This window comes from Drosophila bipectinata, chromosome 3L (assembly GCF_030179905.1).
Source record: "Drosophila bipectinata strain 14024-0381.07 chromosome 3L, DbipHiC1v2, whole genome shotgun sequence".
Taxonomy (NCBI): Eukaryota; Metazoa; Arthropoda; class Insecta; order Diptera; family Drosophilidae; genus Drosophila; species Drosophila bipectinata.
The window spans coordinates 21,364,441-21,385,847 of NC_091738.1; the positions used below are offsets into that span (position 1 = coordinate 21,364,441).

At 40.1% G+C, this 21,407-nt stretch overlaps 9 protein-coding genes across 9 annotated transcripts in view; 8 read left to right on the plus strand and 1 right to left on the minus strand.

Moving 5' to 3' along the window:
- The first annotated feature begins 450 nt into the window (after window positions 1–450).
- Window positions 451–1,222, plus strand: Cpr65Aw (Cuticular protein 65Aw). Its single transcript, XM_017247060.3, has 2 exons — window positions 451–818; window positions 882–1,222. The coding sequence occupies exons 1-2, from the start codon at window positions 688–690 to the stop codon at window positions 1,075–1,077; spliced, it is 327 nt and encodes a 108-aa protein (XP_017102549.2). The 5' UTR covers window positions 451–687; the 3' UTR covers window positions 1,078–1,222.
- A 1,795-nt stretch (window positions 1,223–3,017) lies between these two features.
- On the plus strand, window positions 3,018–4,101 carry Cpr65Av (Cuticular protein 65Av). Its single transcript, XM_043213242.1, has 2 exons — window positions 3,018–3,284; window positions 3,816–4,101. The coding sequence occupies exons 1-2, from the start codon at window positions 3,139–3,141 to the stop codon at window positions 4,003–4,005; spliced, it is 336 nt and encodes a 111-aa protein (XP_043069177.1). The 5' UTR covers window positions 3,018–3,138; the 3' UTR covers window positions 4,006–4,101.
- A 1,059-nt stretch (window positions 4,102–5,160) lies between these two features.
- LOC122321965 (larval cuticle protein 65Ag1-like) lies at window positions 5,161–5,718 on the plus strand. Its single transcript, XM_043213134.2, has 2 exons — window positions 5,161–5,330; window positions 5,397–5,718. Exons 1-2 carry the CDS (start codon window positions 5,215–5,217, stop codon window positions 5,593–5,595), a joined length of 315 nt encoding a protein of 104 aa, XP_043069069.1. The 5' UTR covers window positions 5,161–5,214; the 3' UTR covers window positions 5,596–5,718.
- A 1,736-nt stretch (window positions 5,719–7,454) lies between these two features.
- Window positions 7,455–7,816, plus strand: LOC108129128 (larval cuticle protein 65Ag1-like). The gene is made up of 2 exons (XM_017247067.2): window positions 7,455–7,564; window positions 7,624–7,816. Exons 1-2 carry the CDS (start codon window positions 7,455–7,457, stop codon window positions 7,814–7,816), a joined length of 303 nt encoding a protein of 100 aa, XP_017102556.2.
- Window positions 7,817–8,581: 765 nt separating this feature from the next.
- Window positions 8,582–9,192, plus strand: LOC108129121 (larval cuticle protein 65Ag1-like). Its single transcript, XM_017247061.3, has 2 exons — window positions 8,582–8,771; window positions 8,838–9,192. Exons 1-2 carry the CDS (start codon window positions 8,647–8,649, stop codon window positions 9,034–9,036), a joined length of 324 nt encoding a protein of 107 aa, XP_017102550.2. The 5' UTR covers window positions 8,582–8,646; the 3' UTR covers window positions 9,037–9,192.
- Window positions 9,193–9,888: 696 nt separating this feature from the next.
- On the plus strand, window positions 9,889–10,650 carry Cpr65Au (Cuticular protein 65Au). Its single transcript, XM_017247062.2, has 2 exons — window positions 9,889–10,090; window positions 10,338–10,650. The coding sequence occupies exons 1-2, from the start codon at window positions 9,957–9,959 to the stop codon at window positions 10,522–10,524; spliced, it is 321 nt and encodes a 106-aa protein (XP_017102551.1). The 5' UTR covers window positions 9,889–9,956; the 3' UTR covers window positions 10,525–10,650.
- Window positions 10,651–11,058: 408 nt separating this feature from the next.
- Window positions 11,059–11,642, plus strand: LOC108129123 (larval cuticle protein 65Ag1). The gene is made up of 2 exons (XM_017247063.3): window positions 11,059–11,210; window positions 11,277–11,642. The coding sequence occupies exons 1-2, from the start codon at window positions 11,095–11,097 to the stop codon at window positions 11,473–11,475; spliced, it is 315 nt and encodes a 104-aa protein (XP_017102552.2). The 5' UTR covers window positions 11,059–11,094; the 3' UTR covers window positions 11,476–11,642.
- A 1,997-nt stretch (window positions 11,643–13,639) lies between these two features.
- On the plus strand, window positions 13,640–19,046 carry l(3)mbn (lethal (3) malignant blood neoplasm). The gene is made up of 6 exons (XM_017247122.3): window positions 13,640–13,918; window positions 13,976–14,084; window positions 15,834–15,977; window positions 16,585–16,770; window positions 18,307–18,369; window positions 18,431–19,046. The coding sequence occupies exons 1-6, from the start codon at window positions 13,886–13,888 to the stop codon at window positions 19,012–19,014; spliced, it is 1,119 nt and encodes a 372-aa protein (XP_017102611.2). The 5' UTR covers window positions 13,640–13,885; the 3' UTR covers window positions 19,015–19,046.
- Ets65A (DNA-binding protein D-ETS-3) overlaps window positions 18,998–21,407 on the minus strand; it is a 34,859-nt gene continuing 32,449 nt past the window's right edge. The window contains 1 exon segment of the mRNA XM_017247123.3: window positions 18,998–21,165. Within this exon segment, the coding sequence (XP_017102612.3) occupies window positions 20,270–21,165 (896 nt within the window). The 3' untranslated portion in view covers window positions 18,998–20,269.

The window sequence follows — 21,407 nt, forward strand, 5'->3', positions numbered from 1 at the left end:
GAGCCAAAGAGCCGGGCTTTTTTGCGATTGATTGATTGCCCAGCGACAAGATACACAGATTTCATTTGTCTCAAACAAATTAAAAACAAAGTGCGCCCAGCCCGAGCAATGAGTTGCGTTAGTTGCTCTCAGAAATAGTCAATAAAATGGGGAACTGGGGAACTGGGGAACTGGGTCACCCAGCCAATTGGGCTCAAGTGCAAGTGGAAAAGAGAGCCTATCGAAAAGATAGCCATTCCATTTCCAATTTCAATGTCAAATTATCAGATATTATCAGTATCAGTCATTAATCTCCATCGGTTGTCAAATTATAAATAAATTTTTGTATAATGTCACTGATTTTGTTAAGAAGACCTCAAGATATATTTTAAGAACTTTTAAAGCTAATTTATGCCCCAAAATAATATCTGTTTGTGCCCATTAAGCCGTTTTTAGAGGGTTAAGGCAACACCATTTGAACTTTTTGGAGCCTCTTCACCGCAAAATCGTTCGCCTTCAATTTCATTTGGACTTGATTTGCTGGCTTTTTAGCTGCTCCTCAGATTGTTTGGTATTCACATTTTATTACACACGGCCAGAGTTAATTAGCCAGAGTTTGAATTGTGAATTGTATGTGGATATATTGCACGGCCTTTGCACAATCTGAGTTAGTCGCATTCGCGGATCGGCGCAGGACAGGTGAGATAGATGGCCCGATCGGCGCTTCTCCTCGGCCTAATCCTCGCCAGCTTCTGTGCAAGCTCCACCAAAGCCGGCGAAACCGCCCAGATACTCAGATACGATAATGTCAACATAGACACTAATGGATATGCCTTTTCGTAAGTAAAGGCTAACCTTTAACGCTTACCAAAATAGGTATAATAACTTTTGTTCCCCGGAAGATTTGAGACCAGTGATGGGATTTCCCGCCAGGAAATGGCAACCTTGAAGAATCCCGGCACTCCCCAGGAGGCGATCGCCGTCCAGGGGACCGTGAACTGGGTGGGACCCGACGGCGTCCACTACAAACTCAACTACCTGGCCGACGAGAACGGCTTCCAGGCCCAGGGCGATCACCTGCCCCAGGCGGAGTACTGATCACGTGATAGACTTGGACTTTGCTAAAGACATAGTAGAATAAAAAATATAAAACACTGAACAAAAGCGAAACCACCAAATAGCTGGAAGCAGGAGGCGGATAGACAATAGAAGCTTAAAACATAATAATAAAACGTAGACATAAATTTTCACCCATCCAAAATTGAATTGTATTCTGGGCAGGGAATTAGCATATACATTTGTATCTTCCAAACCCGTTTCCTCTTCGCGCCCCGAGCTGTTTGGACTGTATGCGGTAACCAAGTATATAGATGCGATCTCGGCAATCTGCGGGAGCTGACCAAACCGGTTCAATAAACGCCGAGGAGCACCCAACAAAGGTTGCCAAAAAAAGTGAAAAAATCAACAATTAAAGAAGCCATAATGCGGGAAACGAAAGTGAGAACTCGGCTTAAAAAGGGCATTTTTGGGCAATTACCGCAAACTGCTGCCATTTATCAATCCTAAAGTGCAAAATGATCAGTCCTGTCTTAGCCTAGACATGTCGTTATACACCGAGAACATAAACGAGATACTTTAAATAAAAATACTTACACCAGTACTTACACCCTTAAATTTAGTGATATTCCTCTTATGAATATATTAAAATGAATATATTAAATGGTATTATCGTTAATATTTTCAAAATTATAATATTTTTCCAAGATAATACTATTTTTTCTGCGCAGCAGTCCGAGTTTTCTGAATTATTTATGCCGCCCAGCTCGGCAAATGACCTGCAATGGCATTACGCATACGCCCCGTTGTATTGTAGGGCATAGCCCAGCTTAAGTCTGTGAAGCTCGCATCGCTCTTGGCTTTTGTTGTCTTGGCCACTGCTGCTGCTCAGCTCGGCTTGGCTTAGCTTGGCTGGTAAAAAATTTTTTATTTTATTGACTAAGGTCATCAACCAACACTCAGCGGCTGACGATGGAGATGGGGCTGATGATGAGCCAGCCGCGTAATCTTGAATCTCTCGTGCCGCATCTTCACTTGAACAGCAAATGCAGCTGACAAGCAAATGGCTGTGGAGGTTTTCGTTTCGAGACTTTTGGAGGTTAAATCGCCCAGCCTTAATCGGAAATTGTGTCAGTAGTTGGGAGCGGAAATGCCCACAAAGCAGTAGCTCCTGCATATCGTTTAGATTAAGGATTATAAACAAGTGACTAAATAATGCAGTCAGTGCCCCTCGCAAAGCAACATTAAAGTTATAAGGAAAACCACAAAAAATGTTTACGATTTCGTGGAAATTTCTGGTATTTTGAACTGGCATTCTTCTTAAAATTAATTTCCTCATCATAAGTCGTTAAGTAGGTAGTTGCCAACAACACTTCCTCAATGAGGTTTTTCGGGGACACCCTAATTCCGATCCAAGATTTTGGGCTAATCTTCTTCATCGTACTTCGACTGTAAGTGCAAACATAGCCATTGACCTATTGCCATAGATCCGAATGTGTGACTGTGAGTGTGCACTTATTATGGACAAAACACGCGCATTGGCCAAATATTTGTTAAGAGGCCCAAACATTTCATTATCATTGGGTCCATCATCTCCAAATCCAAGCTCAAATCCGATTTTACTTTCAGCTCCCGTGGCGAGGCAATTGAGATGAGATTCGAGCGCCCATCAAACGCTTAATGGTCTTTATAATATTTTGTGTCTTTTTGTTTGGTTTTGGTTTTTTTGGCTTGTTCAATTAAAAGCTTGGCTCACACTCACTGCTGCACATTCATTTGCCTTCAATTATATGCGTATGCGATGGGTAGATAATTGTCTGGCCATTTGAGGTGTTTGTTATGGGCAACCTTTTCCTCACGGATCGCTTGTCTCAGACTCCGAGTATGAGTCTTAGTGTGAGTGTGAGTGTGGGTTCGTCTGTTTGGTAGCACTTTGGGTACTTGCCGGCCTGTTATAAATAGCTCAACACTCATTACAGGCAGCCACATACCTCGTTAGCGCCTAATTGTGATAACTACCGGAGCGTGCAGTGCCGAGCAAAACTCCCAACCCACAAAGGATTTACTTTAAAGTCGCAACAAACACTCAACAACTTTATAAGCATGAATTCCTCAAGCATTTGTGTCCTGGCCGTGTGCGCATTATTCCTGATCTCTTCGATCAACGCCGCCCCCTTGGATGATTCCCAACATGCCACCATCCTGCGATATGACAACGACAACATCGGCACCGATGGCTACAACTTTAAGTGAGTATTTTATCGTTAAGGAGTAGGGTTGGTTCAAGTATTTTATCTCTCGAGCGCTTAGTGCATTATTTTGCAATATATAGATTATCTTTAAGTCACTTTTTTATGTAATTTATTTATTTATATGAATTTAAATTTATAAAAGTTACTTTCCTAAGATGAATTTATTAAAACAATATATTTTGGTAATATTTGATTTTAGATTTATTTATTTATTTTAATTCTCTTAAAAGTAAAATACTTACATAAGATTACTAACTTAACACAGTTTTTAAGCTTGATCTTCTATAATCCTTATGTTTTGCTCATGATTTAATTTTAAATTTGAAGCAAATTAAAGCTCTAATTAGTATTTTAAATTTCTTGAACTAAATTGTGTATCAATACTTTCCATAGTACATATCGTTGCTTCTTAAATAATTGATATAAATCAGCCTTAAGTTAACAAACAAAAAAATAATGGGAATACAAAGTGAAAGATGTAGTTATTAAATTTTAAACTTTTATAAAAACAAACCCAATTGTTTATAGCTACGAGACGAGCGACGGAATCACCCGCCAGGAGCAAGCCGAGCTGAAGAACGCCGGCACCGACCAGGAGGCGCTCAGCGTCCGCGGATCCGTCAGCTGGGTGGCTCCCGACGGACAGACCTACACCCTCCACTACATCGCCGACGAGAACGGCTTCCAGCCCCAGGGCGACCACCTTCCCCACAATTAGGAGCGGCCTTTGAGCGCCGACAGTAATAATCAGTATTTGTTCATTTTGTAAAATATATACTAACCAATAAAATGTTTAAAAACTATTGTATGTGTATGTGGTGATCGTTTGGTTTCTTGAACCCGGATCACTATGCTAAATATCAGTTATTTATAGAAGGGCTTTAGGGGCATAGACAGCCATAACTTGTTCCTCCAGTGAAATGAAAAGAAAAGTATGACGCAACAGGTGGCAGAACGGAGTAGACTACGCGGTTATTTATTTGCGTTTTCATACGCACCGTTGGCTGCTAAACGAGATGATCCTCTCTCAGCTGGCCCGGCGACTCTGCCTGGCTGACCTTCGGCCGACAGAAATTTGCAAATTTTTGGCACGTTGAAACTTGATTGGGTTTTTGTTGTCGTTGTAATTAATACATAATTAAAGTGGCGCATATTGAAATATGTGCGAGCGATCTGGCCACGAATGAAAACGAAGTTTTGAAGGTTAATTTCTGGCGTTGATTTAAATTTCATGCGATGCTAATGAAATTTGGAAGATGCCTGCTAAAAAATAAAATAACATAGCACACACATAGCCAAAGAGCCATATTAATATGCATGAATAAAAAGCGACAATGATCAAACTAGTTTTATTATAATCCGCTCGGCCGCGACTTTAGCATCTTTTTCTTCTGCTTCTACAGCCACTTTGCTGACGTAGTTGCCATGCCCAATTGTTAAAAATTTGCATATCCATGATTATGGTCAGAAGGAACTTTGCTAGATCTTGGCCAGCTGCCAAATTTTGGCACGTTTTCCAAACGACTTTGGATTCAAAGTCTGCACCAGTGAGCCCTGCACTTGGGCGTTGAAGGAAATTTCGGAAAAAATATACTTTTGGAATATGTTTCTTCAAATGGTCCTTAAGCCCCTTTTTGGTGGGTAGCTAAGTTGCTTAAATGAAAAAAGTTACAGTCTCATTGCCAAATGCAGGTCTTAATACATAAATCGAAACCACACTAAACTTTATAATATAATTAACATTTCCACTTTGGACCAATAAAGTTGAAAGAGAGACAGCATGTTACGGATAAACATTTTGTTTTTATATATTTTGCAGCATTTCGGTGGAATAGTTTTTCGATTTGTATAAAAGGTCTTATGGTCTCCGTTTGATACCATTCGCTGCAAATCTCTCGAGATCAACACCCAACCCAACAATCCAACCATGAAGTTCCTGATCGTTTTCGTCGCCCTCTTCGCCCTGGCCGTAGCTGCCCCTACCAATGAAGCTCAGATCCTGAGGTCGGAGTCTGATGTCGGACCTGAGAGCTTCAAATACGAGTAAGATAAAAGGACAATTACTTACAAATAGGACAAATACTTATTTCCGGCCCTTCTCTTAACTAGCTGGGAGACCAGCGATGGTCAGGCTGCTCAGGCTGCAGGACAGCTGAAGAACATTGGATCCGAGAATGAGGCCATTTCCGTCCAAGGATCCTACCGCTTTGTGGCTGATGACGGCCAGACCTACGAGGTGACTTACATCGCCGATGAGAACGGATTCCAGCCCCAGGGCGCCCATCTGCCCGTTGCCCCCCAGGCTTAAGTTATCCATGGCGAAATGATATTTCAGTCCCAGGCGAATATAGCCACTTCCCCTTACCCATTCCCCAAAAACCTAAGTCAAAAAATATTATTTGTTAAAAAATAAAGCAAAATTAGAATATTACATGAGCATATGTGTTTAATTTGTTCAAAGGACAAGGCCTGATTCGTCTTTCCATCCCCTTCTTTTGTGCTTTTGAATGAAAAATTGGCATTGTTTATTTAAAACATACTGTAATTAAGATCATATAACAGATCTTCCATATGAATATACATTACCAATATCATTTACCATATTACCATACCATATTAGAATATTAATACTGGCAAAATCCTTTAAGTTACCTGTTTACCTGTAATCTATGCCCAGACTGCTGTGCAATCCAAATATTTGTTTGTATAGTACAATTTAGCATCATCCGACATGCAATGACTTGGTGTATATAACACATTCCACTTCGCTACTGTTTATAAATGAGTTAAATTTTATAAGAGTTATGTGATATAAGTAATGGTCTTAAGAGAAAAACGAAGTGTTGGAGATATCTCCGACACTATAAAGTATACCCCTCAGTTGTAAAGTTATCGATTCAAACTGCACGCAGTAGTTTAAGTCGGCACGGTCTGTCCACTATATCCTAAAACTGTCATATAACTGAAAAATCGGCAACGCCACAACATTGGTGGCTCTGATAAAAGAAGGCTTCGTATAACATTAGTCTCCATAAGAATCGGCCAACTGTATTACATATTTGCGATTCTTATTCGACCTGATATGTATCTTATATAATGAACTGAACTTTTTATCTTTTTAAAAATAAGGCAATTAAACACAATTAGATGATTATGTCTCCTTTTTTAATCAGTCTAGAATGGAAGAAAAGGAATAAAGTGTGATTTTATGAACTTTGAATACTATAGTTTTACATTATTTATCTTTTTGAAAGCTTCCCTTAAAGCAACCCCTTGTTGCTTTGTAAAAGACCAACAAAGATGCATTTAAACTTCATTTTTACATCAGTGAGATGTTTTCAATTTTGTGAAAACTTTAAAATTTATAGGGGCTGTAAAAGTTAGTTAGTTAAATGCCTTATGTCGAAAAACCTTGTTGAAATAATTAAACTTAATTTGAATCTCTGACATGCAATCCGGTATAGAAACATAATAATAGTTGAATGCAAATTGCACTAGTGAGGTGTTAGTGAGTCTATAAATAAAAGGCCCAACAATGAGTTGTTGAACAACCGATTAATGTTAATGGGCAATACCTCATTAGTATTGTATTGCTTTAGAGCCGTAGAAAGTACATGATATAATAGAACAAACCGTTTATTTCTCAATAAATAACCAACCAATCAGATGCATACTATAGAAAACCGACTAGCAGGCACTTGTGACTATATTTTAATAAAAACAATCTATGCTGAAATTTATGATTGAAGTCAAGTTTTAGTTTAAGCAATATTGTATATTTTCGATAAGCATATTTCTCGATGCCACGCATTATTTTAGAAACTTGATTATTTGAATATTTGTGGAGAACTAGCTCTATAATGCGTTCTGTGGCAAGACTGCAATAGTGTCCAAATCAGATAAAAAATAGCAAATTGATTCAAGAAATAGTCACTTTTTAGTTCGGCGCTTGTGACAGTTTTGCAAAAAATGCGCATTTCAAATTTTCGAAGAGGGCTAATTTGCATTTTTTTCGCAAATCAATAGCCGCATTATGTCGGTTAACTAGTTCAGCTGCATTTGGCGAAATATGCCGATTGGGGCAATTTTTGGCTATATAAAGAGTGATCTGGCCACCACAGAGTATCATTCGTCGTAAAGTCCTCGAAAAGCCAACAAACTTGCAACATGAAGTTCCTGATCGCCTTCGTCGCCCTATTCGCCCTTGCCCTTGCCGCCCCCGAAGCTTACATTGAGAAGCTGGAGTCTGAAGTTTTACCCGAGGGCTTCAACTATGAGTAAGTGAAAGGATAATCTCTCAAAAGGATCGATAATCATGAAAAAAACTCCCCCTTAGCTTCAAGACAAGCGATGGCCAACAGGGTCAGGCTACTGGCGTACTGAACTACCCTGGATCCGACCACGAGTCCTTGGCTGTCAAGGGATCCTACTCCTTCGTGGGCGATGACGGTGTGACCTACACCGTGAACTACATCGCCGATGAGAACGGATTCCAGCCCCAGGGTGCCCATCTGCCCGTCGCCCCCTAAGTTGCCAAAGTAGAGTTGCCTTCGTTGAAAGCAGTTTGAATGCGCGATTCTTTGTTAACCAAACCGTTTCTAGTCTTTATTATGAAAGGACAGCAACTGAGTGAACCGCTTAGCTTGTTAATACTAAATAAAAATTGGTTATGAAACAACTTTGGCATTACTTTTTATTAGCATTACAAAACCAGCATTTAGTAAAGATTTTAAGACACAGAGTTTTACATAGAGTCCGATGCTTGTCAAAAATAAAAAGCAAAAAGTGTAGTACCTTCATAAAATCTTTAAGTTGTTATTTTCCCAACTAATCCGTTAATAATTGGAAAAGTTCTCAAAAAAAAAAAAATAAATAATAAATAAATTGAGTGGAACAAGAGTTATTTTATTTTTTTTTTATAAAATTTACATTTATGTTATAATAATAACATTTTTTAATAAAAACTTTTTGTTTTCTTTCAACAAAATTTCGAAGCAGAATCATAGAATAAAAATTATATTTTTTTTTTTAGCTAATATCGACTGAAGCCGTGTGTCTGATGGGTAATCTACAAGTCAAATCTGAATAGCCGATTGACACCAACATACAATGCCATGTTCGGCGAAGAGGGCCGATTTGCATTTCGTATTGGGGTTTTTAACGATTCGCCTTTAACCCAAACCCAATATCACACATTTATCACATTAGGCTTCGGACGTGTTTAACTAGTTCGGCCGCCTTTCGCATAATTGCCAATGTTTTGGACCCTCCACCTACCTATAAAAGTGTGACCCGGCCAGCAGTGACCATCATTCGTCGCGAACTCCTCGAGATCAAAACACAAAACAACCAAGCCACCATGAAATTCCTGATTGTCTTCGTCGCCCTCTTCGCCCTGGCCGTGGCTGCCCCCGCTGCTCCGGGGAGCGAAGCTCAGATCCTGAGGTCGGAGTCTGATGTCGGACCTGAGAGCTTCAAATACGAGTAAGATAAAAGGAAAATTACATAAAAAAAGGACAAATAATTATTTCCTGCCCTTCTCCTTACTAGCTGGGAGACCAGCGATGGTCAGGCTGCTCAGGCTCAAGGACAGCTGAAGAACATTGGATCCGAGAATGAGGCCATTTCCGTCCAAGGTTCCTACCGCTTTGTGGCTGATGATGGTGTGACCTACGAGGTGACTTACATCGCCGATGAGAACGGATTCCAGCCCCAGGGTGCCCATCTGCCCGTTGCCCCCGAGGCCTAAGCTGAACGGCTTGAGATCCCAAAGTTCCAACCCATCCCTTGTTAATACCTGAAATCCTTACCAAACCGATCCTGTCTTTTTTTTTTATAAAGCAGGAACTAAGTCAATTCCCCCATTTGTTGAAAATAAAAGAGAGAAAATGAAATCCTAAAAACTTGCGTTTTAAACTCTACAACTAATTTTAAATAGTTTTATAATTAAAAAAAAAAAACAAAAACCTTTTTTTTCAAAAAGTTTTAACAAATTGAAATCTACAAAAATAAACAATTCATCTTTATGGAACTTTTGTTTCAGAATTCCCTGGATAGATCTGTGATTGATTTTTTAATAGAAATTGATTTTTTTAAACAAACACACATGCATAAGTATGCGACGATACTTAATCATTCATACTATTTGATGGTAATATGAGAAATGACAATGGAAAATTCACGATCGACCATAACAAAAAGTGGAATGCCAGAGCTTGCAAAGCTCGAACTGAGAAATGTCCTAGGATTCATTCTAAAACAAAAACGCAAAATTTTGTCACACTATTTAATTAGTGTGATTAGTGCGTTTGGAGTCAAGTTTTAAATAAATATAATTAAGGTTATGCCATTAAGGCTGTCTAGCCGCAGCGTGGATCAGTCTAAAAAGTGTTGGACAAGTTAATAGCATGCATTATCTCGTACTGGGCATACCTGTGCTCACGATTAGTGCAGGGTATTTAGAGTGGTAATCTGTAATTAAAATGTGTTTTATTGAATGATTCCATTATTGCTTATTTCTTTACTTTTCATTTGTTTTTATTATTTTGCATTTTTCGCCGATGAGGACACTATTTTCTATAAAAGGGCGCCGCTCGATCGCTGCGCATCTCAGTAAACTGCAGCCAACTGCGACGAAAACTCTGAAAATAAGTGAAATAAGTTTCCTCGATGCATTTGAGTTCTATGTGGGTGATTGTATTGCTGGCCGTGGGTGCCTCTGTGGCCCTGCCTGCCGGAGAGGATGCCCAGGCGGAGACCATTAAAATGGAGAGCGAGAACACCGGGGACAAATATTCCTTTGCGTGGGTACAGCCAGGAATAAATGCAGGAAAAGTGAATCGTGAAGTGATTTATAATTTTTGAAAACTATTTCATGGGAGAAGGAAACAAACCCCTCTTTTCTGATAAACAAAAGATTGAGTTTACAAAATTAATATAATAAACTAAACTTAGCTAAAGGTGCTTCACAGTTCATAATTCTGAAATAAGATATAAAATGAATATTCGATTTCTATTACTATCTCTATTTAATAACTTGTCTACTTTCAGCTATGAAACCAGCAATGGAATTTCGCGTTCGGAGACTGGAGAGGTAAAGCCCGGCGCCGGAGAAGATGATGGATCCCTGTCTGTCCAAGGAACAACCAGTTGGTCAGCTCCCGATGGCAAGAAGTACGAGATTAGCTTCACAGCCGATGAAACTGGCTATCATCCCAAGTTCAGGCTAGTGACATAGACGCTGGATTTATTTCTAGAGAAATGGGTTTAGTAAACGCAATAATTTTTTAATTCGTTTGAAGCACTTAATTGAAGTGGCTATTTAATGTAAATAAAAATATCGTTAATAAAAGCAAAGAAATGTCGTTAAAAATAAAGAAAAAAAAGAGCCAAAAAAACAGTCCCAGTTCATATCGTCCATATGGGGAATATTTTATTATTTGGTCTTGACGTCACTGACTTTTCAGATATATAATACTATAATAGCGGATTAAGAAGTCATCAATTTGAATAATGAAATATTTATGGGTGCGATTCTTTTCGAGTCGAGTTTTGGGCCAATTTTTTATTTACATATTGTATTAGGCCTAAAATGGTCCATCTTGTGAACGAAAACGAAACCAAAACCAGACATTTCACATTAACATTGACTTTGCTGATTATGCTTTGGACATGTTTGACTAGTTTGACCCGCTTTGAATAAACTCAGGGAGTCTGCCATCTATAAAAGGGTTTACACGAACTTCGATCAGTACCATTCGTCGCGAACTGTTCAAGAACCGCAGATCAACACAAACCAAAAATCACCATGAAATTCCTGATTGTCTTCGTCGCCCTCTTCGCCCTGGCCGTGGCTGCCCCTACCGATGAAGCTCAGATCCTGAGGTTGGAGTCTGATGTCGGACCTGAGAACTTCAAATACAAGTAAGATAAAAGGACAATTACTTACAAATAGGACAAATACTTATTTCCTGCCCTTCTCTTAACTAGCTGGGAGACCAGCGATGGTCAGGCTGCTCAGGCTGCAGGACAGCTGAAGAACATTGGATCCGAGAATGAGGCCATTTCCGTCACTGGTTCCTACCGCTTTGTGGCTGATGATGGTGTGACCTACGAGGTGACTTACATCGCCGATGAGAACGGATTCCAGCCCCAGGGTGCCCATCTGCCCGTTGCCCCCGAGGCCTAAGTTCAGTCGCTTCCAACCAGAGCAACTGTAGTCCCTCCGTCAATCCTTCAAAATACCTTGTTATTTCCCCACACTTTCCTGAAATCGATGAAATATGTCGATTAAAAGAAAAAATTTCCTAAGTCAAAGAAAATAGTTTGTTGAATATATGAAAAATGAATAAGTAATTCTTTAATGTGTTTTATTGTAAAATGGTGCTTGCCCTCATATAATTTATTAAGGCTTACGTTCTGAAATAGCTTATCTTTAATGGCCAATCAGACCTTTATAGCTTTGGATTTGTAGGTTCTTAACACCAAACACAATTAGGGACGGCTATTCAAGCTGTGTCAGTTGATCATCTACTGATCTCTTCAACCGACACTAAACTAAATGCGAATTTCAAGTCATCCTCCGCAGAGTCCTTCGAATATAATTCGGTTTCGCAAATTATGCAAAGCTAATCATCAAATTAGCATTTTCAGTAATTTTAGTAATCAATCATTTATTCCTAATTAAAACGCTGGAAATTCAGTTTCATGTTTGACGATTTTACGATTTAACTAATAAATAAGAAATATAAAATATAAGAAAAATATTTTTATTTTGTATGTACATATATAGAAGCATGTGCCGATTTGGTTTTTGATTTATACAGCATAAAACTGCTGCAATACTGAAATTTCCAAAAGACGATTTATGAACAGGTACATAAGATGTATGTTGATATAATGCTAAAATAGTATAGATAATTATTTTTTACAAATTTTTATTTTCATACTAACATACGATAAACGATAACGATAAACTAAACGATATACAATTATATTGATATTTTTATTTAAAAGAAATACTCGTGATTTCAAAGATTTTTATGCAATTTTAAAAAATGTTGTGGGTAATTGGGGAGCTTTGGAACACCTTTTTTACATAAAAATAAATCGAATTAAAGAGCTGACTTTGGGGCACAGCTTGAAATGTTCAAACTAAACTAATGACTTAGGAAGCCAACTTGATTTTTTGAATGCATACTTTTGGGTGTTGAACTGGCTAAAGAGTGCGCGCGAACCTTGTTAGATTCATAGTTTTTATGCTCACACTGAAAGGCAAAAGTTATTGCAATTTATATGCAAATTTTGCATAGAACATCCGTCATTGCCGAACTCGACAGCAATATATCAATTGCAATTGGCTGACGGCTGCCGGCATCCGGCAGAAGACACGCCGACTGCTGATTGCCGATCGAGAATGTGAACACTGAAAAGGCAAACATCTTCCTCATTGCATTTCGATTTGCTCACCAGCAGGTCAAATGCCTGGCCACTGATTAGACTCAACTGGTTGGAAGACAAATACGTGGTATCGTTTAATTAACAACAAATAGTGGAAGTAATTATTCTGGTTGCGGGGAAGACACTTGACCCCCAGCACACTTTTTGGAAAAAAGACTAGTTAATTAAATTATACTAGAATGCTTAGCAAATATGTACATGTATCGGTCTCGGCAATAAATCAAGTTAATCAAACCAGAAATATAATTTTGCATGAATGCATTAAGGTCAAGTTTTGTAATTTCTTTACATTTTTATTTTAAAAGACATTGAAGTCCCAACCCTTGTGGGAATTTATAAAAAAAAGAAGGATTATCAAAATTACATAATCATGTGAAGGATAATATGTATGGGTATTCTTAATGACTTTAAATGACTTTAAAATACATTTTAAATATGGAACTAAGAACAAAAGTACCTGATCGCCTCAGGAAGATCGAACTATTCATCTAATTTTATATAACGAATTCTTATATGGTGTTTCGAACATTCCGTGGATGCTAATTATAATTTTGAACTAGCTGACAAGCAGTTTAAATAATCAAATAAATAACTATGCAGAGTGCATGAAATTTAAAGTTATGAGGACAGGCTTGGCTGGTGGCTCAAGAGGTGTGATGCGGTTGCCGTTCTTGGCATTGCTACCAGCTCTGTGTTACGGATTGAGATACACAAATACAAAGATACAGGTACAGATGGCACACATGCAAACTACGGAACACACAGATACGCACTCATACACCCAGCCAGCGGCTAGTGGCCTGGCGAGCGGCAGGTCCGCGTCCGCTTCTAATGTTTTATAATGTTTACCTAATATTATTAACATTGTCAATTCGCTGCCGAACATCGTGGGGTGTGTTTCATTCCGAGGCGCTTGCTCCGAAACGAAGATCCCGCCGTGAGAAACGCGTCGTTCCGTCCGCTCGAAATTCAGATACCTAATTCAGATACCAATATATATTTATATTAAAATATAAATGCCCGATTATTTATGGTTTTTCGTGTGACCGCGAGCAGCTTAAATTAATAATATTCAGCAGAAAATAGGCGTGAAAATAAAATAAATTTGTGACCAATTTAAATACAAATTAAGCCACAAAATGAGCCTAAAGTTGGTGGCAATCGCTTGTGTTGTAAGTGATTGAATTATGATATCTTGAGCAGACTATTTATGGTGTTCCTCTTTGAAGTTTCTGGCCTTGGGATTAAGCCAGGTCCTGGCCGCTGCCGTAACCACAGTGCGTCCTTACAAGTTCGGCTTCACCATCGACGAGCAACAACATCGAGCGGAGCAAAGAGGTGAGATCTGGTTGTCGACTAATGACGCTAATTGAACCATTAGCATATCTCGACTACTGTGCGTTAATTTATTGACACCAAAACCGAAATATGTAAATAGAGATGCGTCATCTCAGACGTCGTTAGACAGCTGCAACGATGCACCTCCAACTCCGCCACTTCCATTTCCATCTCCATCTCCAACTCCGACACTGGCAACAGGTTCATGCCGACCAAAAAAAGGCAATAACTTTTGACTTTTGTGCCGAGGGGGTCTTTTGCAATGCCACTAGACAATTCACGTTTGATGGTTGCACCTGAGCGACAGGTCAACGCCAGCAATTGAAATTCCAGCCCCCGCCCCCATACCCCATCTCTGATGGTCTCATTAGCAATTAGCTGGATCTTTGGCCGAATCTCTGAGGGGGGCCATTGTCACAACATATAGCATACAGTATGGTCGTTATGATTTTTATTTCTATGCTGAGACGGTGATAAAGTTTTCAGAAAAATGAAATCGAATCGTTTCGGAGTCGGATTTGCATAACATGTAGCAGTCGCTTCCATGCGCAGGCGCTGCCTTATTTATGGTTTTTCTTTCTTCAGCTCTGGCTTAATGCTAATTCCAAAGAGAACAGCCAAATTTCAATATTTATAAGTATAATTCTGGCATATGAAATGCCAGAGTTGAGGCCACAATTCGGATATCGTTAATATTTCAACTGATCTGATCCGCACAAAAGTTCAGGAAATTGTTGTGCATGCAAAATTCGACATGTATTTGTTTGTTCCACAAATAATTAAACTGGCTTATGTGGTCGATAAAAGGTATCCCATCAGAGATTCTAAATCATCTTTGTCCAGCATATTGATTGCTTGTATTCAAATGCAAACACCTGCAGAGGTCTTTCAACTGGAGCACTTTTTAGAGCCTAGTTTGCGGGGCATGACATCACCCGGAGAAATAGAATATTAGATTAAATCTAACACATCTAGACTATGCACCTGCTTTTATATCTGCCATAAAAACGATGTGCTAATTTTATTGTTCCATTTTTATTGGACTCCATTTTACTACCAAGACAAAAAGGCATAGTTAATGTATATTGATTCCTTTTTAATAGTTTCCATTATTTAACAGGGCCCATTGAGCAATTTGAGCTCGAATTTGTCACGACAATAGAATTAATTTCAATTAAGAATTATTTCCCAATACAGCCAAAAGCAATAGTGATAAATGCGAAAGTGACACGAAGCCATATCCCAGCCAAATGAAACATAAAACAAACAAGCGAAAGCCAAAACCGTTAAAACTCGTTGGCCAGATTTGTTGGCCAGGAAACCTGTTCAAACAGCCAAAAACACACAAAAGACCACACAAATCCAGATTTTCGATTTCTGGACGCATTCGAGTGGGTGGCAGGACAGGATGCTCCGGCGCGATTGCCACCTTTTTTAAGAGCATCTCGGGTGTCAGGGGAATATTTAATCCAACATAGGAATGTTTCATGCGTAGGCAGCTGGTTTGGTTTCGCGAACGAGCCACGAGGGGGTGGCCAGGCGACTCAGAAGAGGCATAAGAAACCAGCTCAGAAGTTATGAGCGTCATTATCGATACAGTTTATTAGATCTTAATCTTTATGGGCCTGGCCGGGCAGGTTATAAAACGAATTCAAAAATCAAAAATCGTCGCACAATTCGCATTCATATTCGAGATAAACATAAAACTGTTTGTCCGAAACGGGGCTCATCTTGTTTCCCGATTCGCAGATGAACGCGGCATTGTTATGGGCGAGTTTGGGTTCATCACCGCCGATGGAATCTATCATGTGACGGTCTATGCCACCGACGAGGAGGGCAGGTTCCGGATAATATCCATGAAGAGCTACCCCTACGCAGGACCCGTTTCGACCAGTAAGTAATATTCAAAACAATGAAATAATAAATTATTAATTGAACTTTAAGATATCTCTGAATACTAAGTCTCAATTGGTTAAAATTAATTGTAAGGAAATAAATAATTAGGTAATTAGTGCACTATTAATTATTGATTATATTTATTAATTGATTATCGATCTTAATTGGAAACTTGATCCTAAATGGAATCTTAAACTTGATTTGTTTTAGACTCTTAAATAATAATTTGTAATATAAGCCATATTGTTTGCTCTTCACTCTTTCTGACGTGTTCGGGTTTGTGTTCTTGTTCCTTTCTTAATTAATCTTTACCAAAAAATAAAAAAATAAAAATAATCTAAAACAATGGATTGAATAAAATACTCTGCTAAAGATTATCGAGGTTTTGCTTAATAGAATTATACGTATTATATAGTTGAATTGCTTAAACAGGAAAAAGAACCCAAATGATTTTTGAATAAAATATTTGCTAATATAAACCGGAACACAACTAGGTGTATTTTTTGATTTCTTTGAAAGTGAAAGTTTAAACCTGTATTAAATTTATCTATACTTAGTTTTAGTTGAACTTTCTTTTGGCCTCATTTATATGTCCTTTCCCCAGAGTCCTCGCCGGCTACCACAACACCGAAGGCTTTGCCAGTGGCAGCCACTCCGCCCAGGAGTGCATTTAATACGGAGGGATGTGCTGGATGTTTCCTGAAGAAGACCTCCGTTGCGAGCGCAGGAAAAACCGAGATTCGCACCCTGTCCAAGCCTCTTGAGCCATCGAATGCTCAGGCAGCACCAGGTAATGATCGGGGAGTAAATGTGGAGCTGCCGTTCCGTAATTCCCTTGAACAGGCTATCCTGGGCCTGCCCCAGGGAACTCCCCTCACACTTACACATCACAACACCTACACGAACACCGACACGAGCGCACCCACCAAACAAATCCATCAGGGTCTTGACCTGGCCATGAAGACGTACACCACGACGAAACAGGCGGTAACAGGACACGTGAGTACTCAGACACAAAGCTCCCACTCGCCGAAAAGCCCCCACACAGTGGACTTCAATGTGGGCGTGATCGTAAAGGAGTCAACGGCATCGAGCCACAACCCTCTGAACATCAAGTTGAGTCAGGCGGACTTCAGGAAACCGAGCCCCTACAGTGGAGGTAATGCAGCGCTCTTGCCCCTTTCCAAACAGCCCCTTGTCCCTCCTGCCACAGTGCCCGCCAGTGATGTGAAAATCTTTGCCGTCGGAAGTTCAGGACCTCAAGCTGCCAGCTCCAACATCCAGAAGATCACCCAACATCCGGCCGCTGGCTTTGGCCATGTTACCAAATCGGGAGTTTTGGCCGCCAAGAGGGTTTCCTCCTCCAAGTCATCGTCGTCTGCGGGCGCCCCTAGGGTTCCAACATACACTCCAACACCAACACTCAATACACACACACCACTTTCCAGTAAGCCAAAAACGTTGAAGTAATTTATATTATGTTTCAAAATTTTAAAAGAAATAAGGTCAATCCTTGGCTTCCAGATGCCAGGACTTTTAAACGCGTGGATCTTAAAGGCCAACAGAAAGTTTTTATACATTATTTTTTAATCTTAAACATTTATTTATAACTAAAAAACAAAATTCAGCCGAATTGGGCGAATTTTACAGGGACTAGGGTTTTTTTAATCGTCTCTTATGCTGAAAAGCAGCTTTATTTATATATATATATATATATATATATATATATATATATATATATATAGTCTAGAATAACCTTTAAAAGGCTAAAAACTGAAAAAATTTCAAGCAAATTTTCCAAATTAGTTATCGTTTCCTGCAATTTTTTGTATAGGCTTGGTAAAAAGACTCGGGAAAATTTTTTATTTTCTTCTATTTATTTTTAACTTTTTACTCCTTTTAAATTTTATCTTATTTTATTATTCTATGGTGCGACCACAATAAGACGGTCACAATAAGACTCAAGTGCTTTAAGCCAAAGCACCTAGTCCTTAATTATTTTATTTTGCTGCCATCTAAATTGAAAAGTCTAATCAGAATTTTTTTTTATTTATTATAATTACTATTTTCTAATTTTTTGGCTCTTATAATAATCGTACTGCACAAGGGTATGTTGGATTCCTTTTCACGTGTTGAACTGGAAATCTTCTCCAAAGCCCTTAGCTGATCCGGGCCACCTACACAGTTGCGAAAAGAACTACTGTTATCGTTATTCGGTCCCAGACCATAGTTTGGGCGCCACCTACACGGTTGCGAGTAGAACTACCCCGTTTTATCGTAAATATGGTTTCGATATACACTAATTTTCTCTTGGGAATTTTTTTAGGTTCACCAACCCTTACGAGAGTTTCTGGAGAAGCAGCCAATGCAGCAACCGGAAATGCAGCCCGTAAGTAATTTTTTCGAATTCTAAATTTTCACTGTAATCAACCAATTTTTTAATACATCAGCAGCCAATAAGTACGGTGGAAGCGGTTCTTCCGGAGTAGGAGGAGGACCCTCCGGCGCAGGTTTATTTGGAGGAAACAAGGCTTCTGGCGGATCATCTAGCGGTGCGTTTGGATCTGGTGGAGGCGCTGGATCTGGTGGATCATCTAGTGGGGCTTTTGGACCTGGTGGTGGCGCTGGAGGATCATCTAGCGGTGCTTTTGGGTCTGGTGGAGGCACTGGAGGATCATCTAGCGGTGCTTTTGGACCTAGTGGAGGCCCCCAGAGAGGCAACACTGTTTCGGGAACCATTAGCCGTGGTGGTGCCACAGGTGCAGGTGCATCCGGCGCCACGGGAGACCTGTACAAGTTTAAGTACATCCTTGACTACAACGGACACGAGGAGACCGGCGGTCGCAATGGCGACAAACAGGGCAGCTACTTCGCCATCGGCGAGGATGCAGTCGAGCGGACCATCGAGTACATTGCCAACGAGTTCGGATTCCAGCCGCACGTCAGCTGGCGAAAACTGGACACCAAGGCGTCCCTGCCCCAGGAGAACTCCCTCAAGCACTACGAATTCAAGTGGTTCAATCAACCGGAGTGAATTTCCCTAAAAACATAGGTAGCCTTCTTCCCTCTACCCCCCTCTTGCTGTACATAAAAACATTTGTTAATTTTCGAATAAAAATACAAGAAACAAGGTGTAACAGATAAGAATCCGACTCTGTTTTGAATTGGGTTTTATTTTGTTGAAAGTTTTGTCTTAAATTAACTAAATTCTTAGAGGGTTTCGGTGTGTGGGCATTGATGATTTTTGTTTTCTGAACTTCATTATACTGAAATTGTTCCTTTTTTTTCGCTTTTTATAGCTTACATTCAGAATTTAAAAATTGTATACACTTAGATCGTTAACGATTAGTACACATGGAAATAGTTATACACATTTAATTTTTATATTTAATATGCCTCGTATCGTTATAGTTAAACGTTTGACTTACAATTAAAAAGTTGCCTTTTTTACACACAAATATATATATAGGGTATGTCTAGAGTTGGGAGTAATATGTTCTCGTAATTTATTTAAATATTTATTCGTTCGTAATGGGGCTTGTTAAAAAATATGTAAGAGTTTTAACTGTACAATCAACTATCACAGTCAACCATCTCAAAACCGAAAATTTAAGAAATGTGCAACCAAAAAGTGTACTCCTGTGCGCAACCGTAGACACACAACGGACTACTTTAGTTTCTAAACATTTTTACATTTAGGCCTTGCATATGGAAATCCCTATTTACAGATCGTAAATCGAAGCGAAAAATGCGGCAAGTTCTACACTAGACATTTAGTTTCTGACGGGTGCTAGACTTTGGAATGATATTACTATTATTTTGGCTATTTACAAATGCTTTACACACACGAATGCTAACAACAAATGGAGAAGTCTATAACTATTTGAAGTTGCGTGAACCGAACGAAGGATATATGGTATTCGTATTTCTTCTGGTCTAAAATCTAAAAACACTGAGACTTTTGTTTTCATTATTATGTTTTAGTGTTGCTTTAAACGCCAACTATCTGAATTGATTCTTAATCGTATTTTAGTGGAAAGTTGGATCCTTTAACCCTTAGAAACACACACTATGGCGCACCCCCGTAAAATATTGAGAGCTTGGGGTTGGTTTTTGGTTTCAGGGGGTTGGGGTTTATATTCGCTAAATACCTATGAATAAAATCTGCCGCAAGCCTATTTGCTGCCAGCGTTAAGTTAAGATTTTGTTTCGTTTGTTTGGATCTTTTCTGGTGGTTCTGGTTACAAGTATTTCTTTTTGTGTAGACTCGAGACTGTAGACTCTAGAATCTAGAGTAGAAAGGTGGCCTGCTCACCGCTCTTCATGTCCAGATAATCGTAGAGGGCCCGCTCGTTGGCGCCGTAATTGCCGGCGTGTCCGGGAAGTCCGGTGTGTCCGGGATGGTGGTACGCCGGCGGGATGTTGTCCAGGCCGACGGAAACGGAGGCGGCGGGCGTGGCAGCCGGAGGCGACGGCCCCGCGCCCATCGTCAGCCCGAACTTCTCCAAGTGGCATCATTTGAGCAGAGTGGGCAGGCTGCTGTTCATCAGCCGGTTGCCCACTACCAGGGAGTTGAGCGTCGAGTTGCCCCCACCTACTCCGACGCCCACTCCGACCCCCACGCCCATTCCGGTCACACTGAGTCCGCCGAGGGTGCCGAATCCTGCACTGGCGTGAGCCGGGGCCGCTGTCAAGGTGGCCGTAGCAATATTAAGGTTGTTGCTCACCGAAGCACCTGCGCCACTTCCGCCTCCGGCCCCTCCTCCACCTCCTCCGCTGGTGGACACATGGGAGCCATTTAGATTGGAGCTCCCTCCAAAAGCGCTCATTCCACCAGTTGCACTCCCTCCAGTTGCTCCTCCTCTGCTTGTTGTGCTGCTGGATGTGGATCCCACACCTGTACTGGTGGCACCCGCACCAGTCCCACCTCCGCCCCCTGACCCGCCTAGGCCCACGCCTGTCGATGTGGTGCCGCCGCCGCCGCCAATGCCCGAAGCACTGGCGATGGCGTTGCTCTCATATTAGAAGGCGCCACCGGACGATGATGGTCATGCGTAGTGGGGATAGCTGCTCAGGTGGGGCGCCACGTGGGAGGGGGTGACATGGCCCATCGAATGGGGCTGGTACAGGTTGGTGGCAGGGCTGCCCCAGTTGCCCCAAGAGGCTGCCGACGGGAAGATGGAAGCTGCAAGAAGAAGTTATTATATTTATTTATGTTTCATTGGAAATGGGTTTTTCTTTTAAATGGTTTACAGTGTTATTATTTAATATTGACGAGTAATAAATAAAAACTTAACATTGATCCTTCTTTCAGGATCACCTACATCAAAACAAAACATCCAAAATTAAGAATAAGTCTGAATCGAAGATTGTTAAAGGAAATGAATTGTCATTTCAAAAGACTTTTAAAGGCTGGATTTAAGAGAA